General features: G+C 37.4%; 1 protein-coding gene across 1 annotated transcript in view; it reads left to right on the top strand.

Moving 5' to 3' along the window:
* LOC144233372 (uncharacterized) overlaps positions 1 to 25,804 on the top strand; it is a 460,671-nt gene that overhangs the window by 252,663 nt on the left and 182,204 nt on the right. Inside the window, exon 4 of the mRNA XM_077766213.1 lies at positions 20,938 to 21,104. Coding sequence (XP_077622339.1) covers positions 20,938 to 21,104 — 167 coding nt within the window. The remainder of the gene's footprint in view (positions 1 to 20,937; positions 21,105 to 25,804) is intronic.

The following is a 25,804-nucleotide window of genomic DNA, read 5'->3' as shown; positions in this document are numbered from 1 at the left end:
CACTGAAAGAGCTATCACAATATACTCAGTGAGTAGGGAACAAAGCAGAGGAGGCATTCAAAAATAATGACTATATTTCACAACTGAGTTACTGAGAGAATGAGAGTTCCTTTCTTTAACAATCAGTGGCAAGAGGAGACCATAGTTTGGACAGGATCTGTTTTAGGCATCGTCAGGACACCTGGGTGGCAATGTACAATAGGGAGAGAGTTGTATGCAATTCTGACTTAGAGAAATTTGGATATAGACTTTCCTCAATTTATTTATATGCTTTTATTTTGAAATTAGAATGAGCTAACACATGGATAATAGGAGAAATAATTATTTCCTATGTGGGAACACTCTAAAATGGTAGGAAATTGCTCAAAAGGTTTTGACCTCCCATTCTTTGTTACAGGTGTCACAGATTTTGAAGGCTTTATTTTTCTCATAAGGGAAATTGATGATGCTCACACTTAGTGTTGTGTGTGTGCGTGAATGTTATTCTTAGTTCTTTCTAGGATAGCTGATGTTCAGCAGCTGACCCATAGGTGTACAGTCATCTTAGTTATCAAAATATTGAAATCCTTTATTGGATATTAGATTTTTTATGATCCATAGCCTATAAATGCTCTCTTGCCATCACCCTGGTAGCCCTAACCCTTCTTTTAGAACCCCTTTTTCCTCTCTACCATCCCACTCCTTCTCACTCTAATCCTCCCACACTTAAACTCTGGCAACTGAAGTGTTACCACATGACAAGGTAGAGCCCTCTTGTATTCTGTTTTAACTTTGGGTGGGTTGGTGGGGTGGGTCTATGCATAACTGGACCATCCCCAGATGTTTGTCCATTTGAATACACACAAAGCATGGTCCAGCCTTCTCCCTTCTTTCAACAAGGAATTACTCGTTTGTCCATCTGACTATGAGCCTTCTTCATCCATAGAGCACCGCTCAGCCTTGACAGTTCATTAATACATTAAACCAGAACTGCAAAAGCTAGAGATTTTAAGAATAAGAGGTTGAGTGGGCATATTGTGAAAGGAATTAATCTTAGAGAGGAAAGTTACATGCAAGCCCTGTTTGTTTCAATATTTGCATTTAGAACTGCTGAAGGCAACCTAATGACAGATCAGATGATGATGCAATCCCATTTGTGAATTTAAATCTGATTTGTTTTAATATAGTTTTTACCAAGGAAAACGCTGAGGGAGGCTCTGTGCCCCTGCTGTTGCTGTGGTTATTTAACCCATCTCTTCTTTCTAATAAAAAGCTCAGGAAATAAAAAACTATTGATCTTTATTTATTGACTTCCTTGTGAGTATAGTTAAAGTTGACACAGATCAATCACAATAAATTTAAATGGATGATATAGTGTAACATGGCCTGAGGATTGCAAGGGGGGGTTAATTATGGGAATGTTAATATTTCCCCATATGCAGATTGGGTAGGAACGGGGATTGTCTCACTACATGGGGACACTGGTAGTGGAGGCAACAGAATTCTGGCCATTCCACATGTTCTTCAGCAAAGTTTTCAGCCCCCTGTGGTGAGAGGGAAAAACAGGAATAAAGGAAAGTCACACAGTCATTTCTCAAATTTCTTATTAAATGTGTGTTTCAACCTCTTCCATTTTGGAGATCCTAACTAAGATTAATACCCAACATTGTCAAGGGGGAGAAGGAAGACATACCAGGGGTGGTGAGGCATGCTGGGAAAAGCAGAGTATCAGTCTTGAGCTCTACTGCACTGCATCTAACCTATGCCACATTAGAAGAGTCATTTCCTCTCTTCCTTCTATTCCTATCTCTTAAGAAGTAAAATAATCTCCTGGAGGGGCGCCTGGGTGGCTTAGTCGGTTAAGCGTCCGACTTTCGCTTAGGTCATGATCTCGCGGTTCGTGGGTTCGAGCCCCGCGTCGGGCTCTGTGCTGACTGCCAGCTCAGAGCCTGGAGCCTGTTTCAGTCTGTGACTCCCTCTCTCTCTGACCCTCCCCTGCTCATGCTGTCTCTCTCTCTCTCTCTCTCCTAGAAATAAATAAAACATTAAAAAAAAATAAAAAAAATAAAAATAAAAAAAAAAAGAAGTAAAATAATCTCCTGGAAAAAAAGAATGCTGCCAATGGAAGATTTCTCATCTCTTCTTTTGAGGTTGAGTCAGGACCAAACAGCTCAAATAGCAAAGTCATCTGACTAATAATAGTTGTCTCTGATTCCTGTGTAAATGAAGATGACATAGTTAACTCTGATTAGTGGTGCATGTGCTGTGCCTTATCTTTAACAATGGGAATATCTTTGCCCTGAATCGTCCACATGTGCTCACTCAGTTTCCATTGTAGCCAATATCAAATCTCAGCTGAAATTAAGCAATTGGTGGAGAGCAATAGTTGTAGATCAACTAAGGGGTATTTGTGGGAACTGGAGCATAAATACCTTAGCCTCATTAGGCTAGTGTTCTCGAATGGACTCACTAAGCACTTTGATCCTCTTATGGATGACTGTTTCAGTGACTGCAGTCCCTATGGCCACTGGTACTTAGTTGTGTGTCCAGGTGGATTGGAATTGAAATGCTTATAGGCTTGTAGTGGAAAATTATGAATCCTTTGTTGTTGTTGCATAAAGTACTGCCATTTATGTCTTTTGTATTTGCTTTTATTTCTAAAGAACCCAGGTTTTAACGTCAGTAACATTAACAGAATTTGAGAAAAGTGTATGGCCGTGCTTTATATTGTATTCGTAAGACATTTGAAACCATGAACATTTCTGCTGGTGCTTAAAAACATGTTTTCTATCTGGTCTATGGGCTTTTCCTTACCCCATCCCCTCCACAAAAACCAGACCTGACAGAAACCGTTATACTCTTATATAAAGGTGAAAGAAATAGGGCTGTGTCTCAGGAAATAAATGTTTCTTTGATTTCCTTTTCTTTTTCAATTGGTCGCCATTAATTTTAAACTTTCCTGGCATTTTCCAGGCAATAGAAGAAAGAAAGGAAGGGACTCTGGAGAGGAATTCTGGTCCTTTCTGTAAAGTATTCTCAACTGGTTGTCCATTTTGAAATGCAGCCTGCCTGCATACAAAGAGACCACCACCACTTTCCGCATGCAAACACAACTGACAGTTAGTCTAAATGCTGGAAATAAGGGTCATAGCAATTTCCATAAGAGGCAAAGTTAATGGGATTCTGGCCACTCCTAATGCTACATGAAAATACCAAGTTTGGTGCGAAAATCATTTTAAAGTGGACACCTATATTACCAGGAAAAGAAAGTCCTGATCTCTTTGGGGGTCCTAGAAATCTAGGATAGCTAACTCATTTTCAGTGGATGGTACCTTCAAGCTTCTTCTTATCATACTTAAAAGGTTTATTGTGAAGCTCACAGTATTTCTCCTAGGTAAGGGGTGAGAGTAAAAAGAGTGTTTGGAGGAAGAAAATTGTTTCTAAAAAAAATGTTATAAATACATTATTTTGGAAAGGCTCTTTATTTTGATGAAAAGAAACTCTAGTTTCAATGCTTCAGTGGAGATATTTGGGGATGCCTGCTTCATGTATTAATAAAAGAACCTCATGAAATTCTTTGCTTGTTAGAATCTTCAGATTCCTTTTTTTGATTGGGTATACATGAGTCGAGTCAGTATTTGCTGTGCATTCATCAATGTTGATGAATAGTATATTAATTAGGATTAAGTTTAGCTGCTAGTAACAGACAAAAATGGCAGTGGCTTAGGGGAAAAACATGTGCTTATTTCTCTGACGTGATATTCTAGAGTAATGTAGTGCAGGGCTGTATGGCATCTCTGTTTCCCCTGGGCCTTCCAATTCCCCACTCCACCACCCATAGACTAGAGTCCTTAACCTCGTGGTCTCCTGTGACATTGTTAATGCAGGCTGCAAGATGGAGGATGTGTGAAGAAGAGACAAAAAGGAGAGATGTTCTTTAAAGACAGGATTCTTTTTTTAAAGTTTATTTATTATTTTGAGAGTGAGAGGAAGCAGAATAAGGGCAGAGTGATAGGGGAGAAAGAGAATCCCAAGCAGGCTCTGCACCATCATCACAGAGCCTGAAATGGGGCTTGAACTCCTAAATGGTGAGATAATGACCTGAGCCAAAATCAGGAGTCAGGTACTTAACTGAACCTCCCAGGTGCCCCAAGATAGGATTCTTTAAGGTGGTCAGGAATTTCCACTTTTATTTAAATGACTGGAACTTAAACAGTTGCCCACTTGTTAATTCTTAGATACCGTGAAATGTAATCTTAATACTGTGAGGTCCTGGTTTAATATTCTGCTATTATGGGGAAAAATGGGAGAACAGATATTAGGGTACAACTAGCATTCTCTTCAACAAGAAATTTCCCTGATTTGGACACATAAATATAGCTGAAGGGTATAGGGAAGCCCTAACTCTTGTTTCTTCAAGGAATACTTTAGAAAAAGTGGTACAATGCCAAACATACATGGAATTAGCTACAGTAAATGCAAAATAAGTAACCATTCTATTTGTTCTGTGACAATGTGAAATTGCTAAATGTCATCAGGAGGGGAAAACGCTGAGTCAAAGAAAGCTGTAAGCTCTTTGGTGTAATTCAACCGATGAGTTTTAGTGAACCAAATTGATGTTCTTCACCATTGCCCTAGATGTTTTTGTTTATATCAGGATTCCCATGATTATGTAGCTTCAAGCACAAATGTTGTAGTCCTTCAGTAGTTCCAAATTTTGGCAATGGTAATTTGTGGTTTGTTTTATGGTACCTGTGATTAACATCAACAAATTTTTGTTTCTCCCTTATAATCTCTTAGTGCCTATATCTCCCCTTCTGCCTTTATCCACACCTTCTGATCTAGTCTCTTCCACAACTAATTCAGAAATACTTGCTTCATTTTGGATAAACTGGAGAAAGATCCTCAATGGTTTCCTATTGTTGGCGAAAACAGCCAACACAGAAGATGATCAGAACCATGGACAGCAACACACACGCTTCATTCCCCACCCTAATCCCACATTCCCACAAGAGTTTTACTAATGTCTATCAATGTTGTGCCAACCCTGAGGCAGTAGATATTCAAGTGAGAGAGTGTGAAAGGGGAGAACATTGGAGAAAAAGCCAGAGGTGGTCTCCATAGCTCTGTACTCACTCCCCTTCCCACCTCTCATCCTCAGAGTACCTCACCTACTGCCTCACTACTAGAGTAGTTTTTTTCCTGAACTCTCTTAACCCTTCATTAATTTCTAACATTTACCTCTATTACTATGAAAAGTATAGACCATGGAAAGTATAATAAACTGAAGATGGTATCCTCATAATTTTCCCAGACTAAATTTCTTCAACATCTTAATGGTTTTAACTTTGTTTTCCATTCAGGTATATGAACAAGGCATAATTCAAATTATTTGACATATTTCCAGGATTAATTAAGAGGAATGTCTAGACACTGGAGTCACTGGGTCTTGCTTATTGTTGCTCACCTAAAGTTCAACTTGTTTTAATGATTCTGACTCATTCCTTCTTCACATTCATTCTTTATGTAGTGACACTAGAGTTCAAGTCCTTTATTTTGTAGATAATTAATTAAAAGCCCAGGGGGAAAAATCATGTAGCAAGTTCAAGGTCATATGGAAAATTAACAGCATATTTAAGCATCCATTTATTGTTTTCTGACCCCAGACACATCACCTCTCTGATCTACTCTAACATGTCACTTCTTTGGGACATTAACATTAATCAGATATAAGGTGGTTATAAAACACAAAGTTTTTGGTCACCCTGAAAAATTTCCAGCTCATCTACCTCTCAGATAGAGTTCTAAAACACATCATGACTTTAACTCTGTTACTACTTACTCTTCCACTTGGTACATATTTATAGAACTCTTGAGAATCATGCTGCATATTCTTTTTTTTTTTTTTTTCATGCTGCATATTCTGAAGGAGCAACCTACTCCATCTTCTTGGGCTTCAGAGCTGGATACTGATAAACCACGAGTCAAAGGTATTCATGGAACTGAGAACTCTCATTCAGGTATACTGATCCAGAGCCTAGTTTGTAAGAGCCCCTCCCTTGGCTTTCTCATTGAATGCTTCCCTTGGCTAATGATGATCAGTAGCAAAGTGTGTCTGTGTGGGCTCACCTCTACTCCAAAACTGACCTAACAGAGACTTCCAGATGGAGAACTGACAAAACTCTGGGGCAGGCATAATTTCGGAAATAAAATGCAACAGCAGTTAAAACATAGTACAGTCACTTCATTCCACTTTTTAAAAATTCAATGCAGTGCTCTGGGTGTATAGTTTGTTTTCTTATTTGATCCTCAGTTTTGCTGTTTTTCCCCTCTCTCACTGAGGGCCATATCTAACCACATCTACCAGACTTCATAAGAATGCTGAGTTGTCATGCAGGAGTTTTACCTCACACTGGGGAGATATTAGTTGATAAGATCCACCTTGTTCAGATTTATTGCTTTAGCATATTTTGTGCTAAAAATATTTTTTCTACCATCTGCTAAGATTAGCACTCTAGTGGTATAATAAATTTACTCACCCTGTTTCTGTGATGTAGTTTGGAATCAACTTTATACTTTATTCGTCCTAAATGAAAATAGGATAAGATAAATGATGCACTTTGAATTTCTCTCTCAGACATACCATTGTTCATTACTTCAACTGTAGATGAGTACATGTGATTGTAATTTTAGTGGTTCAGTAAAACAAAAGTTCCCATGGCAAAAATACAGCATTAGCCATTGTCATCATCCAGTGGAGTCTTGTAAAAAATATTTAATGTTGTTTTGGCCTCAAATTGAAATATTGTGTTTCATTGAAATACAAAACTGGTGGCCATCTTTCCAAAACATGTTATGAAAAGAGATATATTTCATGGAAATATGGGACTTGGTATTCATTTACATCTGAGGCTCAAACTTAAGGCCAAATTTAGAATCTGATATATTCTTGGCTCAGTAGGACATGTGGATTTCCTTCTCTGACTTAAGCTTCTGCTTAAGCTTGAGTTGTTTTGGCCATTTTGAAAGAGAAGAATATGTAGGGGGTTTATTATGTGTTAGGTTATGACGGACCCATACCCTTGTGTATTTTTTTCCAACTTTGATCCTGGGCTGGACTCTAAGACTTGCTTTTGCCCAGGGGACATCAGCAAATGTGATGCAAGTAGAGGCTTGAAAAACGCTTGAAGTCTGGGACTCAGAACAGAGTTGCCACAGAAAAAAAGTAGTGGCTAGCCTCTTTGAGACAGGTGGCCAAGCTGACAGACAATACCAGCCTCTAGACATGTGACAGAATCCATCTGATATCATCCAGCCCTTTTTGAGCCACCACATGATGATAGTTGCATGTATGAACCCTGGCAAGACTAGCAGAAGAGCTGTCTAGGTGAATTCAGTCTAACTTGTTGACTCACAGAGTCATAAGGAAGTAATATTTTTACTTTTTTATTTTGACTTAAATTTCTTAATTTTTAAAATTGTGGTAAAATACACATAGAAGTATTTTTAATTGTAATCTACAACTTTCTGAGGTGGTTTGTTATGCAGTAACAAATAACCGCTGGGATATACGTAACTTTCTTCTACCACCAATAAACACAGAGAACTTTATGATTACGATTGAGAATGATAGACAGACTAAGGGCTAGATTAAACCAAAGTTGTGGCTGGATGGAAGTTGTTAAGGAGACCATATGAAATGTATAAGAAGATCAAGATTAGAAAAAAAAATGGAAAGCCATTATTTATTACTGTTTATAAACATTATATGCCTCACTTTCCTCTGCTGTAAAATGGGCATAGTAAGGGCAACTTCTGATGAGGACTGATCCACCTAAAGCACTCAAAACAGGGCTTGGTAGAGAGTAAGCATGCAGTAAATATGAACTGTTATCATTCTGTGTACATAAAATATGAACATGTGATTGGCCAAGTATCTTTGCAGCCATCATAGTATTGACTCATGAAATCAAAACACAATAAATAAATAAGGGTGGTTAAGACTTTGTGATTCTAGATTAGCTTGTAAGTGATGGACATGTGATGGCTCAGCTGCAGGGAGCTGTCTACAGATTGGCCACTGGGCCCTTTCCAGATATCTCTGTAGGAGAGTTAGTTTTAAATCTAGTTAACACACAATCCTGCATGAAGTTTTCACAAGAAACTGTTTCCTCCCAAATTACTTATTTGACCTATGTCTGTACCCTTAGAAATCATAAAAGAAAAACATCACATAATGTAATAGAAATACCTCCATACAGCCTTATTTCCCATGCCGGACCATTTTCCCTAGTGTAGAAAGAACTGTCAAATGATTAATATGATGTTATGTAAAATTGCTGAAAATATATAAAAATCTAGGCACTTAAATTTTTTCCACTTAACAGTATGGTTTGATGACAAGGTGATAGGAGGAGTCTATATTTGAGTGTGAGTCTTTGAGAATAAGCATACTCAGTGTGTGAAGAAGGCTTCCTCCACATATTACCAGATATGATGTATTTATTTGCCAAAAGGTATAATTTGTATATTGTGGTCTGAGTTTGAGTCATGGATATGTTTAAGAGAGGGAAAATGCTGCCCTGGTTCTCTGACCAGAGCCTTGAGGCTCTGTTGAAATGCCTCAGTATTTGGTGGATCTTTCCTTTTTACCTCTTTCTTTCCTTCCCTCCTTCCTTCCACCCTCCCTTCCTTCCTTATTTCTATCTCTCCTCTCTTCCTTCTTGTTTCCATTTTACCAGTATGGTTGACTGGGAGGGGGAAGTATATGTTTATTAGAATGCTATCATCTGCTGTACTGTTTCTGACTTTTTTAGTCATTAACAAGTGAAAGCAATAATCTTTAACCTTTCTAGCCTCCTCTTATCTCTACAATCTGGGAAACCTTCATAGGAGTGAGGTAGAAAATCAAAACTGTTACTTACTTGTAAATCAGTATATCCTGGTGGTCAAGAGCCTGGTCTTGAGGTCTGGAACATCTGTGTTCAAATCCATACTCTGTACTTTCTAGGAGTCTGACATTGGGCAGACTAATTAGTCTTTTTGAGGCTGAGTCCGCCACCTGCTGAATAAGGTTAATAATTACCACCTTAAAGAGCTGAGATGTTTAAGTGATTTTGTATATGTGGCATGAGTGGTACATAAATAGTGGTCAGTGAGTGGTGAGGATTATCATTTCATTTAATAGAATGTGCTGGGCTATGTCATAAAAATTTGCACCCACTCACTCTGTCCACTGACTCTACACCACTTACAACTAACTGGAATAAGATCAGGGATGGGGTTAAGGCCATGTCCTCACATCAGCTCAGACCTTACATTTTGCCAAGCTCAACATCATGGCCACAGTTGCTGTCACTCTAACATCCTGTTCTCACCCACCCACAGGTCACATCTATATTTTCAATCTGTAGCTGATTTAAAATGAAGAGCAGCAGAAATAATATTTAGATGATGTTATTTCTCAAGATGATTAGTTCAACCTGTTCATTTTTCAACCTTGTGCTATCTAATATGGTAACCAGTAGCTACATGTGGCTATTGAATAATTGGAATGTGGCTAATCTGAATTGAACAGTGCCATAAGTATAATATATACATCGGATTGTGAAGACTTAATCTAAAAATTAATGTAAAATATGCATTTTACACATACTATATTTAAAAAGATATTTAAAGTGATGTCTGGTGGCTCAGTTGATGGACCATGTGACTCCTGATCTCAGGGTTGTAGTTTGGAGCTTCATACTGGGTGTAGAGATTACTTAAAAATAAAATCTTAATTTTTTTAATATTAAAATTTATTTTTCATTAAAATTTTTTTTGACTGTGGCCACTAGACAATTTAAAATAACATTTGGGTTCATATTCATTGTTCACATTATGTCTTTATTGGGCAGCACTATTTCAAACAAAGCAAATTAGGCATATAGATGTGAAGTGACTTGCCCAGGACAGCTTAGCTTTCATCAGCGGGACACAGATGTGATTCCAGATTGCTTTGCCTAGCTTACACTGATNTTTTTTTTTTTTTTTTTAAGGCTATAGAATTGGGTCTCTGATGGTGTCTAGGTCCCTGAAAACTGAGGTTTCTTTGAAAAATACTGCCAGCACCTCCTGTGACTGGCTGTGCTTTTTTTTGTTGTTGTTGCACTGCCTGGGAGACTGTGCTGCTGTTATCCATTTCTTGCGTCGGTTACAGAAATTGGTATTGTATCTAAAACAATTGCTGTTATTAACAGGTTAAGCTGCTGGGATGTTAAAATAAAGGCTGCCCAGCTTTAGTGCATTTTGTTGTAATCATCTCCCAGATGCCTTGTCGGAAATCAATTCAAGTTCAAAACTGGCTGGAATTGGGAGGTCAAGGCTTTGGCAGACTAAATATTTTATCTTCTGCTCATGTCTGGAGCTTTTAAAGATGTGGACTGGGGGCTCTTTTCTCATACCCCATCTGGACAAAGATGATTGGCTTTGCCATTTTGCCCAGGTTAGGACAAGGTTAAAATCAATTATAATCAATTATTAAGAGTCTTCTGTGGCTGCATTGCTTATAGGGGGATTTTAAAAGTTTCCCAGTTCTGAAACATGCATATCTTAGTTGCTGCTGGAGATGTTGTTATTGTAGAATGTCAAATAAGGATGTTATCAGTATCAGGAGTAAATACGCAGAATTTCTACTCCCCATTTCTTTGATACCTATGTTTCAGGACAATGAGAAAAACCTAAAAAGGCTGAGATAATCATCACTGCTGCACCAAGTTGAAAAATCTTGTTACCTTCTTATATGTGTTAGATAACTAGAGCTATTTATAATTTGGTCACACTATCGAATTATTTCCTAGGAATTTATTGAGAGGCTTTCCACACTTCTTATGTGATCATTTGCAGTATAAATGCTCATGTAAGTGATCAATCTAAGGTAGACTGAAAGAATCATAGATTTCTAATTCCATAGTAATTTTGAGGCAAGCTAGGTCCAGTCCTACATTTTATGATAAGAAAACTGAGGCTCAGAGGATTTAAATGACTTCCCCAATTCTTACAGCTATCCAAAGGAAGGATTGTCTCTCTGTGTTACTAAATGCAGATGTGGTCCCTAAACATTCAAATGAATCTTTTCCTTTTATATACTAAAATATTCTTCACAATGATTTAAGAAGAAAAGCTACTCGTACAAAATGAATATCATCCAGAACCTGGGACCAAGACATGAACTCAATAAACAGAATATAATTTTAAAGTGTTTTCAAAAGGTCACTTAGCTTTATCCTTCATTTCATTTTCCATGAATGGAAATTCTTTGTATCTTCAAATTTCATCCAGATGCAGTAGCTGAGGGTTCAAAATGCTGCCCCCCCAATTCTGCTTTATTCAGAGTCTATGTAGAAGAAGAAATCTAGAAAATATACCAGACTTTTTCTAAAGGCATGTCCGATACCAGTAGTTGAATGGAGAGCATGGACTACATTCTGAGTTTGTCTAGGATGAGCCCATTGTTGGCACACACTACTACATATTTGTATAGCAAGATCCTTATCCTTGTACTATACTTAAAAAAAAGAAGTAAAAACACAATAGTCCTAATTTGAGAAAAGAAAACACATGTAATTGGGAGAGCAGCTCTTTGATTTTTAATACTTGTTTTTTTCCGCCATTAAAATGAAGACCCTACAATGCATACTGACTGTCTCCAAGCTTATGTTGGCAGTAGAACCAAAGTGGGATATGTGTAACGCTTTTACAGAATTAAAATTATAAGGCCTCAGTCATAATAATTGTGTAGAAATCATGAAACACCATGTAGGACTGGGTAAGATCACAGCTCGAGCCCAGACAAACCTGGTTTTGTGCCTGGATTCCCCATCACTAGCTATTTGATCATGGATATGTTACCTACCTTGTTTAACTTCACGTTTTTCATGTGGAAAATGGGGGTACTAATTATGCTAACCTCAGGGAGTTGTTTGAAGACTAAATGAAAAAATGCCTGTAAAACACTTATCACAAAGCTTGGAGTATAGGATAGCAAGCTCCAATAAATCTTAACTATAGTAATGATAACAAATAATAATCATTATCATTAATAATGGTAGCAGCAACAGCAGCAGTCACACTAATACTATATATATATATTCTCTTTTTCTAACATTGTGTTATTTTCTTTTGGATCTATATGTACACATATGGGATAGAATTGCTTCAATGTCTGTTCAGATCAGAAGTTCTGGATGAATTTTTCATCATGGTTTATTTCAGTAGCACAATTCAAATACTGAACCCTTTCTCTGTGTGGAAGGATCACAGTGTTCGTTTGGATCATTGGTTATATTCTAAGAACAATTTATTCACTGCATATGCAGGGGCAACCTGATTCTGATATTCCAAGGGATAATTAATTGGTAGAAGTCTTTCTTTTTGTATAATATCTAACTTTGTATAACATTGTATCAGAACAAACTTTCAAAACCTTTCAAACTCAGCAGACAGCATTGCAGAAGATGTAAGGGTTATGGAGTAAGGCAGACTAAAAGTTTTGCCACTCACTTGTTGGGTCTTGGGCAAGTCAGTTCACCTGTCTGAACCTCTGGTGTGTTATATATAAAATGGAGAGAATAGTACTTACTTTCTATTATCAATTTGAGTGTTAAAATTAATATAATGCAAGTAAAACTCTGACCACAATGCTTGATGCATGCTAAGTGATTCCTAAGTAGCAACTACCATTTTTATTTTGTATATTCATGCAATTCATAAAGTATGGTATTTATTTCAGAGCAGTGAATAAACATTTAAATTACATCCATTCATAGTGTCAGTCCACAAATGATTGATTGATTGATTGATTGATAACTCACATGAGCTGGGCACTGTGCTAGACCTGGGGGAAAATGGTAAGCAAGAGAAACAGCCTTAAAGGATGAATGGTGGGGCATGAGTCATGGTGAGAGAGCACAAGTAAACAAGTGATTTCAGTAAATTACATTAGAGTTTCACTGGCTATCTGTTCCCATTGGGGTTGGTAGCCACTTTGGCTTGCCTCATTGTAGCTATCAGCCCAGACCACCAGTTTGGAGTCTGGATTCCATGCTTTTCTTTGAAGTTGTACAGGCCTTTGCCCTGTGTTTATGTAGCTCCTCCATCCAAACATCTCGGGCATTTAAAATTGTCTCAGGAACCTAGTGTGTAACTTCCTAGCTGAGAGGAGAAACCGAAAATATAATCTACCTGCTAGAGTGTTGACATAGCAACAGATAAAGAAGCTCAAGAAAATGACTCTCCATTCTCAAAGGTACCCTGTGATGTCCTGTTTTTTTATTTTTCTTTGCCTGGGTACAGTTTCTTCTTCACTGGTTTTGCATCTGATAAGATGAACATTGAGCATTTGCAGTATGTTCATTGTCTGTTGTCAGTTACCAGCCACAGGTCACCAGCAGGACCTGCTGTTCTTAAATTCAGCACCAGCCCTCTCCATTCTGTTTGGATCTACTTGCTTAGTATCAGGCATGGAAGCATAGGAAGTAGTAATAGAGAATGAATGATCCTGTTTAGTTTTCTTAGAGCAGAAAGTGATTTGAAGGAATGAGTACTCCAGAAGACCCCCATTTCCTCCACCACTGTGAAAGGAATGCCCTATGTTTTAAATAATGATTCATGTGGTATGCAGCATGTCCAAAGAATAAATGCAGAGATGAAAGCTTCTATTTATTTTGCACAGTGAAAATAGAAATCTGGAAGTTGCATCTGCTTCTCATTTAAATGTATTTTTTTCCTAATTATTTAGATGTATAAAGGCATCAAGCCAGGTATCAGTCAACAACAAAGGTCTTGTGTTATCTAAATAAAACCTCATTCCTGAAGCCACTGATCATAACACTTAAAATAGCTTAAAGATGTCAACATGGCTTTCATTGCAAAGTAATTATAATGTCTGGGTCATAAACAATATTATTTTTGTTTTTATTTTTTAAACCAAGTCTAAAGGTGTGGAGAAATATTGATAGAACTATATTTCCTGATACTTAATCACACCTGTAATTTAACCTTGGTTCTGGGTCACCTTACCTTTTCTTTCCTAGGCTTATTTATTTATCTTGATAGAAAGAGCACAGGCAGGGGAGGGGCAGAGACAGAGGGGGAAGAGAGAATCCCAATGAGGCTCATCTGTTGTCAGCACACAGCACGAAACAGGACTTGATTCCACGAACCATGAGATCATGACCTGAGCCAAAATCAAGAGTCCAGTGCAATGCTTAATCGACTGAGCCACCCAGGTACCCCCTGACTCACCTTACCCTCTGAAGAATAAACTTTGGAATCATGACTTCCATCTCTTGTTTGTAGTACAGAAGGATAAAGACCCTTTAGGGTCTTTGGACAATTGGAAAGACCCTTTGGGGTCTTTGGATGATTGGATAATATGGATTTGTTTTTGGAAGCACATGCAAGAAGGTAGTGCTTCAGATACTAATTGGCATAATTATGACTCCCTCAATTCCATGACTCACAAAATAGAAGAGTCTACAATAAAGAAATTTGTTTGTTTTTTATATGCTATGTAGCTATTCACAGTTACATATTGGCTAATAGAAACATTGTAATTCTGGAGAGAAATGAATTAGAAATTTTGAGGATAAGGGCCCTTAGAACCAGCAAAGTCTCTGAACAGTGGGTGTGGTTGTGGGAGCCCAGACAGTGTAGTAGATCTGTAGCCTCTGGAAAGATCTGTGCTATGTACATGACCCTACAGCCAAAATGAAGATAGAAGCAAAGGAGGGTCTAAATGAAGGAGAGAGCTGTCACTGATTGATTTAGAAATGGTATTTGCAAGTCGATGTGAAAAAAGGAAGCTATCCCTGATACCGTTAACCCCTTCATTAACAAGACTTCTAGTTGCTCCTCTGCACAACTCTGATTGCAGATTGGCTCTTAAAAGAGGTCATCACCTGTTTCCTAATTTGTCCCAGTACAACTAGAAGCTGAAAAGATGTTGAATTGGGGAAAATGGACTTTAAATTGCCATTGTTTGACTGATTGATTGATTGATTGATTGAGAGAAAGGAGAGAAAATGGATAGGGAAGAGGCAGAGGGAGAGAGGAAAAGAGAATCTTAAGCAGTCTCTGAGCTCATCATGGAGCCCAATGCAGGGCTAGATCTCACTACTGTGAGATCACAACCTGAGCTAAAATCAAGGGTTGGACGCTTAACTGACTGCACCACCCAGGTACCCCCATATTGCCTTTTAGATAATTTTTAGTATATTCTGTAGATGTAAATTGAAAAGTTTTTCAAAAAGAAAACTTCTCTATTTCTCTCTTGTTTGCCCACCATACAAACCTATTTCAGTCTTGTTTTACTAGCTTGCCAATCTACAGCACTCATGACCTTCCTGATATAATTGCATTTAGGATAAGAGTTTACATTTTTATATTTTTATCTGATTTATAATCTGCCTAATTTCCAAAAGGATTTGGGGCAGCAAGAGTAAATGACACTGGGAGTTACATTGATATTTTTACTTCTCACTTGGTCCATATTCTTTTAGACTGCATATATTTCCATAACTCTGAGCAGGGATCATATCTGGATGACCTTTGGTTCAGGGTAAACTTCACAGAATTGCAGGAGGTGGAAAATGAATTCCTCAGTATTTACAAAATCACCAGAGACACATCTGAATGATTTAAATATTCTGCCCAGTGTCTGTAATGGTTCTATTAATTATATTATTTTGTACTTTAGACAAGTTTCCTTTTGGGGGTGAGAGAAGAAGATGAAAAGATTTAGAGTATCCCTCAGATTGCTGTGTGACTTTGGGCAAAACACTGACCACTCTGAGCTCTAGATTCTACATCTGTTAAATGGGGATAATAAACTAACAGCATCTTTATGATGGGGTTGTTGTGAGGATCAAATGAGATAATGTATATGTAAGAGCTTAGTGAACAATAAGTCACTATGTATTATGCAGTCAGTGTGAGTGAATGCTTTATTTACTTTAATCTCAGCTTCATACAGTGAGAGAGACCAGGCCCTAGCTCTCTGGGATGCTCTGTGAAAAGTGCCTCATTGTGTTTGGGCTTTATTTATTGAATGCATTTGAATGAGCGATCATTCTAAGAGCCGAGAGTCATTCAATTTGATTTCACAATGGGGTGATGGGTGAGGCTGGAAACTACATTCTCAAATGCATTATCCAGAACACAGGAAACAAAACCACTTTTTAAAAGTGACTCATCTTTAATATCTCATAGCAGTTTTGAAATACTTCATTCATTCATTTTTATAGCAAACTCTTAATTGAGAATGTCATAAACCGCTTTGCAGAGAGAGGCAATCATGACCTGGGAAATTAAGTGGAGTAATTTACAAATAGGCTTTTGTCTGGCTGGAGGTTTTAGCTTATTCACAGTTTGCCTTTAGGTTATCTTAGCAACACACACTCCCCTTTACCCGTTCTATTGGCAGTAATCTATTTTGGGTGCCCAATATATGCTGAAGATGAAACCAAACAGTTTCCTATATGTTGCTTTTTCCTGGCCTGCATTACAAAGTCCTTCTGACCCATTATTTTCAAAAACAGAAACTGATCAGTGTCATCGTTCTTTAAGAACCTTCATCTTTTCACCTCATCAATCTATTGTCTATCCAACTTTCTATGTGGGCCATATAAATATATTGTGAATGAATGAACTCTGGGCCCGTTTCCAACTAACATTGACCCAGTTCCTGGGCGAGTTCCCTCTTCTCTTGATTTCTTTATAATTGATAGTCTCCATAATCTGGCTTGAGAAAATATATCATTTTTTTTCTTGCTTTAAAAAATATCTTGTTCCTCTTCCTCCCCACCTCAACTCTATTACAGCTTATGTGAAAAATGCAGACTGCTAAGTCTGATGCACTTGGATGAAACCCCTAGTTCTGCCATTTATGAGTTGGGGCACCTGAGATGATAATAATAATTGATTCATAGGGTTGTTGGAAGAGGTTAAAAAAAAAAAAAAAGATAGTTCATATGAAGCATAAAGCACATAATATGAGCTCATTAAATCTTACTCAAAGATGAATTCATTGATTTCTTCTCTAGACAAAGCTTCTTCTTTAAAGAGAGGAGGAAGAGAAATAACTTTCTTGTTTTTATTATTATTATTGTTTTTACCAAAGATAGATTGCCCCAACTTCCGCCCCCCCCCACCAAACTCTTAACCAGTTAACTGTTGAAGACCCTGAGAACTTTCACCTAATTTCAGTCTTTCAGCTTTGTCAAATGTTCATCGGATTCAGTTCATTCCTTTTAACAAACATTAGTTGATCTCCTGTTATGTGCCAGGTATTGTGCTTAATGTGATCAAGAAAATGTTAAATACAAAATCCCTGTCTGCAGATTTGGGAAATACTTTTTTAAAACCATGGATTCATACCATACTCCTCCCTCCCTGCCTCTCCTGTATACCTGTGCTGTCTTAAAAATTCAGCTTGGGGAAAGGGGGAAAAGAGTATCTATGGAGAGAACCCTGTGAACTATAGCTTCTAAATCAACAGGCTAAACATCTAGGATACTGTTTGTGCCACGTATAAGCCATACCATACATTTCATCCTATGGCTAATTTTTTTGTGCATAGTCACTATGTCTTACTTTAAAATCATTTGAGCCTTTTTGCTCTTATTTTATTAGGTATGGATTCAACATTTTAACTCATAATTCGCAGTTTTCTGATTTTTTATTTCCACATGCAATCCATTTGATCATAAAACAATTGATTGAAAAGCAATATTTAACTAACTTAACACTATTAATGGTCCTCTGCCAAAGATTCCTGACCTGTTTATCTTTTTAAAGGACAGATATTCATTCAATTTTTAACTAGGTTAGAGCAGCTTATTTATTTAAAATATGGATAAATTAAAAAAAAACTGCATTGGTAATGCCAAAAACTCAGTAATTATCCATCTCCCTCCACCTGCAGCAACAAATAGCCAACAGGTTATCATTGACTTTGGTAGATTCATAGAACTTGCAACTTGAGAAATAATGTCCAGTCACCTCTTCCTCAAATTGCAGTCCATAGGCCAACAACATCAGCAGAACTTGGGAGTTTATTAAGAATGCAACAAAATCAGAACATATATTTTAACAGAATCCTCAGATGATCTGTAAGCCATTCAAAGTTAGAATTGAAGTGCCACTTTAACCCCCTTTTTTTAAGAGATGAGAAAGTTCGAACTCAAGAGTTAGTGCAGGCTAAAGCCTGCACTGCAAGTTCAGAGTTCTCTTTTGTATTCAGGGCTGCCTCAGTGACTTTCTCACTGTTAACAGTGAAAGTAAGAGGCTGTTGCCCACCTATTCATTATAGGTGTGGTTTCATCTTATCTTAGTTTTCTGGCTGATGTTTGGTGGTCTAGAAAAGTAAATTTCAAGATCAGAGAATGACTTTCTCTTTCACCCTGATTTTTCTTGTGCAGGAGGTCATTTGGCTTATCATCATATATTGCATAAGCCTCCGAAATAACAATGAACCCTTAATGAGGCCATAACCCTTTTTATTATCATTAGCGTTTGTCAGCACCTATGATAGGAATTTTACCATCTGACATTCTTTCCCCAACTCACAGCTCATGATTGTGTAGTACATCTCCACTCATACAAGGAGGATTGAAAAGGCTGAGCCAAACCCTGTTAACAAAACAGTCCCCTGAAGGGCTATAATATTGCTCGGTGGTAATATCATCCCTATGCATTTTATCTTGTACATGAAATCTGGGCTAATTATCATTTTCTCATATAGTACATTTTAGACCATTGTGTTTTTGTGTCCCTGCCTAGTTCATTAAGCAGGGTTTTACAGCTCCTCCAGTAACAGGATTGCTATTGACACTTTCATTAGACCCATAATTCAAATGCTTGTCTGCCTTCCAAATGGAAGCCTCTCAGTCCAGAACCACAATCTGGCCACCGACCGTATGTTGGCTTTTAGAACTGTCATAAACTCATCATCACATTCAAGTTCTTGAAGGGTCAAAATCTGCTTTCTTGGTGAACTGTCTCCATCCAACAAACAGTCAACGTGTTCTCCAAGAATAGTCAGCCAAGCTTTTTCTGTCTCTCTCTGAAAACTCTTCCAGACAGTTCTCAGTATAGTGCAACTATGGCACAACTAATCATTGCCTATATTTAAATAATTTTCTGTTTCATTCATTCATTCTGTTATTTTACCATTTGAGATCAATATATCCAATATTACGGCAGATGTTGTAGTGATTTAAAGATGAATAAGATGATCTCTGCCTTGGAGTATCTTATAGTCTGATAGATGTGTGTAAGTGGAATGTGAAAACTTTCACCACTAGGTTGTAAGCAGTTAGAATGGCTATAATTGTAGATTGCTGTGCTCTAACTAATGGCTCTTATCAACTGTTTTCTCATCAATGGTTCAAATGGATATAGCATCAACCAGCCTCGGAAGGTCCACAGAAATTATTCCGATGGGCAACAGGGACAAAGTAGGTCTGGATCAGACAGCCAGTGTTCTGGTGATCATGAAAAATGGTCTTTGTTCTTTATAAGTGTTTTGTTTTTCTCTTTGACAAGGTTCCAGAAAAAGTTCAATGCAAATATTTGATCTAACTGACAATAAAGCTTTTTAGGAGTACCTACTAGACAATGAAAATTTCTGCTTTTAATGTTTGGAGAAGTAACTTATCTTGGGCCTTTGTGAATAAGCAGGAAATCTGAACAGACCTATGTAGCTTCAGTGTGCAATTGAGGTTTTCAACCTTTACAAATTGCTTTTAGCTATTTAATTGAACATACAATTGTAGACCATATATTTCAAGGTACAGTTAATTCTGTTTGATTTGAAAGGCTGCTGTTTGGGTACTTTGATTTTGATTTCTGACCAATCAAATCACAAAGGAAAAAAAAAACTTGTTTGTGGGTAATTTTTACATTTATGAAATTTGCCTTTAAGAAGAAAAGAAAGAGAGGAAGAAATGGAAAATGTGAAAGTATAGTCTTGTACTGTATCTCCACCTGCTTTTTTAGTTCTTAGCCTTACTTAAGTATATACATTTGACTACCTCCTGCACCCAGACCCATGTCTGGACTCCAGAGAAAGAGGGGTTCTCTGCTGGACTCAACCATTAAGCAGAAGAAGGATGTAAATCTGGTGTCTATTGCCTATCAGGATAATCTGGCTTCATTTTGCAGTAATACTGCCATGGTGTTGGAAAATGACTTCAGCATTTTTCCCAGTGCATTTTATTCCACTGCATGTGCCTTTGTAAACATGCCCAATCGCATGATGGAGGTCAACAACAATGTAGGGTTTAGAAATTGTTGCTTAGAAATCACACTCACTTAAATACCTGAATCTGTCCATCAGCCATGCCATAGCTTATTCCAAGCTTGTGCAGAAGAGTGATTTGCAATCTCCCTGCTTTTCATTTCAAGTAGCATCACTCACTTTAAGCCAGATATTCAGGCCTCTTCAGAAGCCTCCAGGGTGAAGGACAAGTAAGAAGAAGCTTATCAAATCTTTCACAACTGGGGCCAACTGTATCTATTGCATCAAATTCGTTACATCTTTCTCTGGTATTTTATTTTAAAATCACACATTCTTCCTTGCATGTGACAAATAATGAGGATTTGCCACATAATTTCACAGTCCCAATGACTCTCTTTTGGTTCTACACATTTAATTGGTCATTCCTCAGGTTAAAAGCTGGGCCAAAATGACTGGGGTTAAAGGAGAGGATGTAATATTTATTTTTATAAGTTCTTTCCCTTTGAGTTATCTTCCCTCATCCCTTTTTTAAATTTTTAATGCTTTTTATTTATTTCTGAGAGAGAGAGACAGCATGAACAGGGGAGGGTCAGAGAGAGACCTTCCCTCATCTTTTATATTCTCAGGTTGCATAACTAAATTCTGTTTTGTTTTGTTTTTTCTGTTTCACTCTCAAGGACTTACCAATTTGGGCTTCTTCCAGTGCTAAAAACCGATTACAAATATGAAACAGATTTCACTACTGGACTTGAATGCCATATAAAAAATGAGAAGATCTTCAAAATAATTGAAAAAGATCCTCACCAAAGAATAGATGCAGTGTGGATGGCAAGAAATCAAGGAGGTAAGAGGTAAATTTCTAATAAAAACACAATTGTTATCTGGTCATTGGTATACCAATTATGCTTCTAGGCTAAAGGTTGCATTCTTCCTCAGTTAAGGGTCAGAACAGCATGGATCATTTCTAATTTAAAAAGTGTACCGGATAATCTAGTTGCCTTTTTTTCTGGGTCTGTCTGTCTAGCTATTAATTATAGAAATATTGCACAATGCTAGATTCTTTCTAAGGGCATCATTTTAGAGAAGCGGTATGCTTAGTATAGGAAACATTCTCCACAAAAAAAAAATACTCTCAGAGATGTTTACCAATTTCTTGTGCTTCATCTTGAAAGCACATCTTGAAAACCTATCTCCAGGATGACAAGGTAGCAACTCAGGGGTGTAGGGCAATAAAGCTCTTAAAGGTTGTTTATCTTGATGTTGGAAGAAAGGACATTCAGTCCCCCATAACCAAAGGGCAGGCCTTGGGTGAGGGTACCTGAGGTGGGCATGTGAAAGACCATACTGAGCAAGGATGTAACATAAGGATTTGAGGAGTTGGTGAAAGTGATTTTTGAAAGGAATAATGGAGAATGAACAGTGAGTAAGTGAGCTCCCAGAGTGCACTATTTGATAGGCTCAGGGTATTAGAAAACGAGAGAAAGTATGAAATGTTAATAGTAATTGCTGTGGACTGCATTCTTGGATCTTCATGAATGAGTAAAGGGTGGTATCCCCAAATTTTACATAAAATGTCTCTTTGGGTCTGAACACATGGCTGCAGCCCTCATTTCACTGAGAAATATTCCACTGAGCACCTTGGCAATGGGATTTCTTTTAAAATAAATCATAGTGTCTTCTCGGTGCCCATGCCTCAGTGTAAGTGCGAGGTTACCAGTTTTCTTCATATGGCCGAGTTTGGAAAGAGCAAATTTGAGAAGGTGGCCTGAACTCTAGTACTGGTGGGACCATTAAGTGGGTGATTGAACCCCAGTGAGTCATCCAAGGTAATGCTGCACTAGTTGTGAACACAGGACTTTGGAGTCAAACAGATTTTGCACAAGTTACTTAATCTTCGTTAGGCATTATTTCCCATATCTGTAATGCTGGGGCATTAGTAGAATCTCCCTCATTGGGCTTTTTAATGACATAATGTATGTGAAGCTTCACAGTGCTGAGTTCAATAAATATAAGCCCTGTTATTATAGTTGTTGTTATTATTCTCAGGGTGGTGGTGGTATTAATTCCTTGTCTTCAGTTTCCTTATCTTTCACATGGAAGGTTAAGATAAAAAGTTTCTCAGTGCTCCTTTCTGGTTCTAAAAATACTTTCTGTAATTCGTTGGTGAAAAGCACGAACCACAATAAGCAGGTAATGGTCAATGAGACAACTGTTGCACCTTATATCTCTTAGAAATATTTGACTTCTTTTAAAGTGCCCCATCCTTGAGAGTGCCTGGGTGGCTCAGTCAGTTGAGTGTCCGACTTTCGCTCAGGTCAAGATCCTGCAGTTTGTGAGTTCAGGCCCTGTATCGGGCTCGCTGCTATTAGCGCAGAGTCTGCTTTGGATACTCTGTCCCTCTCTCTCTGTCCCTCCTCCACCTGCTGTCTCTCAAAAATAAATATTAAAAGAAATAAATATCTGAAAAAAAGTCTTAAATAAATAAATAAAATGTCCTATCCTTGAGAGGGCTCAAGATTTCATTTAACATGTGTTTTACCAATGTGTACACTTGTATACCTGTACCACTTGTACCCTTACTGAATAGGAAGAAATGAGATGTAGTTCTTCTCTCTTCTATACCGGAAGTATTTATGGTTTACTCTATACCCATGGGGACAGTCGTGCTCCTCCTCCCCAGGAACGTAGGTAGCCACGAAAGTGTATTTTCCTTTTCCTTTCTTTCTTTCTTTTTTTTTTTTTTTAACCCTCCTCCTCCTCTTCTTCCTTTTTAAAAAGATACTAAAACCCTAGTTCTTCTGTGATATGAAATAGACAACACCTTTCAAAGACTTTTGAGCTATTTTTTTTTCTTTATACTAGATGTTTTTGTTGTTGTTGTTAGAATCTTGCCCACAGAAATGTAATACTGATAGACTTGTTGACTGGTCCTAGAATATATCACAGTCCCCAAATACATCAAATTAAAAAAAAAAAAAAAAAAAGGAAAAAAGAAATCAACATTGTTCTGAAAGGAAGGTAGTTAAAATTCAGAAAGAGAGATTCTTTAATTAACTTAATAAAATTACTAATGGAAGCATTTTAACTGCTAAATTTAATTTACTTGTCAAGATATCAGGCTACAAAGAGGAGGGAAGAGTAGGAACTCTGCTTTCCATTATGATGTACTCTATTATAGAATAAATTTGCTTAAAATGAAATATATCACCAAAAGCCATCAATGACATCTTAATTTGGAACAGCCAGTTGAAAAGTAATTAGACTATGAAGCAATCAGTTCTAGTAAATCAGTGTTTCCCTTTACATAAACATACTTTTTTTTTCCTTTTTTTTTAATTCTATTTATATACAGGAAAGACTTTCAGGTAGTAGGCAGGCAAAGATGCTGATTCTTTTGGCTGTCGGTGTTTTTACTTTACATTACCAAGCTGTCAAAACAAAATGTTTTATGATGGGTTTAAAAAATGTATAAGCATCTGATTTGATTTAATGTTTATATTTATATGTTGAACTGAGGAGAGTTTGCTTATCATAGGGGTTTAAAAGATTTACATTTGTCTGCTTCTTACTTCCAAAATGCTTTCCAGATCCACAGGCAGCCCTGACACCTTACTTCAATGAATGAGGCTCAGTCAAAAAGCAAACAAGAGCCTTGCTTCTCCCTGCAGGGTCCCTCCTAAGTTATATAAACAAAGGTAGAGAATGTGGTTGCTAATGATACATGGATGGGGAGGGAGGTGGGAGTGGTTAAAATTATCCTTGTGTTCAGTGTCTGATGGTTCACCATTAGTAATTTCTCAAAATGTAACTGACCTTCCTAGAAGTATGTTTGTTTATTGTTGTGAAAGGCTAATAAGGGGGTTGGGTGGAACAAAAAATAGTCTGTATTTCATCCGATTTTGAAAAGTTACCTGATTTGGCTGAGGTATCAAGAATCGCAGTATTCAAGTCCTTTATATTAGAAAGCACTTTTGTGTATGTATCTTTTCTGATCACTCTGGTAAACCTCTGAAGAAGACATTTTCAGCTTCAATTTACAGACATAGAAATGGAGGCCCAGAGAGGTTAAGTGACTCATGGAGATCTCAGAGTTAGTTAATGGAAGAGTGGGGGCTAGAACAGGGCTTCTAGGCTCCTGATACTGTTTCCACAACATCTGCTTCTGATGGTGGAATCCCATCTGTTTTATATGGAGGGGAAGAGGTGTGAGAAAAAAATAACTAGCTGAGATATCAATCACTCGGCAAAATATTTATGAAGGACTTCATTCAGATATTAAGGGAGTCACCATTGTCACCAGCCCTGAAACATCAGAGGGAATGATGAATTATGCCAAGGAGAACATTAGCTCAGAAGATAGAGAGTACCTTGCAATGTCATGCTTGTGTTAGTGTGTATTATCCTCTAGTGGGAGAGAATGGCATGAGAGAGGAAAATAAAGGACAGTTTTTAGTGAGGAAAATAAGCTACACCTTGTTATAAAAGGAGAAATGTGGGGAAGCCTTTGAAACACAGTTTCAGGATGTGCCAGCATGCAAATCCCTTAGCAGTATGCAAATGACCTCACCCTTATGGAGTAAATCATTTCCATTCTCTCCACTGCCTATTTAGAAATGTGATCATTGATAACAGCACTACAAGGTACTATTCTGAGTTGAAAAACACACTGGGAGGAAATCTAGTATGTATGATACAGTGAGATTATTAACATTCATAATAGTAGATAGGTGTGAAGTAACCTAAGACAATATAGTCTAAGTGCAAAAACAGACCTCCTTTGCACTATTGCAGTGAGAGAACTGATTAGAGCACATGGCTGCAGGCACTCTCTCCCTCCAGAATTCTAGTAAAAATGGAGTTTGTCATCACCAGTGGCTGCTCAAAATCCTTATGTTGCCCTGGGAGTGAAGAAGGCAAGAACTATATAAAAATAGACAGGACAACTTAAAGTTAGCAAAGAAAGATAAGGCGTGCAAAAGTGGGAAATGAGATATTGCTAGTAAAAGAGGTTGGATGGAGTATGGAAGTCTTTTATAAATGTATCAAGGAAAAAAAGTGATCCTCAAGAGAAAAAAGACCAGTGAATAAATGAGAAGAGGAGGGTGTGAAATTAATGATGTCTGAGATATTGACCTCCTGCTTTAAGTCAGTTTTTAAGAGAAAAATGAGAAGAAAATTTGGACAACTGGAAGGCAATAATGACTTTTAAAAATAGGTACTGACAAAGAGGATGAGGGGAAATTTAGAAAAAAATTAAACATTGTGGCACATACAGATTGTAAGCTTCAGATAATATGCTTCTATGGAAGAACAATACAAACTAAAAAGATGTCAGAAATTACTCAAAACAAATGTGTTTCGTATAACAATAGAATAATGATGGGGCTGGCCTGGGGAGCAAACACAGGATGGGCTCTCTTAGTGTTGTGTAAATTTCTGACATACTTGGTCATGCCTATGTGGCAATTGCAATTTTTAAAAAATCAAGGAAAAATTATTTCTCTTTTATTTAGCAAGTAAGGAAATAACCTCAATAATCCATGT

Source organism: Crocuta crocuta, unplaced genomic scaffold (genome assembly GCF_008692635.1).
Source record: "Crocuta crocuta isolate KB4526 unplaced genomic scaffold, BGI_CrCroc_1.0 scaffold113, whole genome shotgun sequence".
NCBI classification, from domain to species: Eukaryota; Metazoa; Chordata; class Mammalia; order Carnivora; family Hyaenidae; genus Crocuta; species Crocuta crocuta.
The sequence above is the reverse complement of the archived record's forward strand: the minus strand, read 5'-3'. Positions and strand labels throughout refer to the sequence as shown.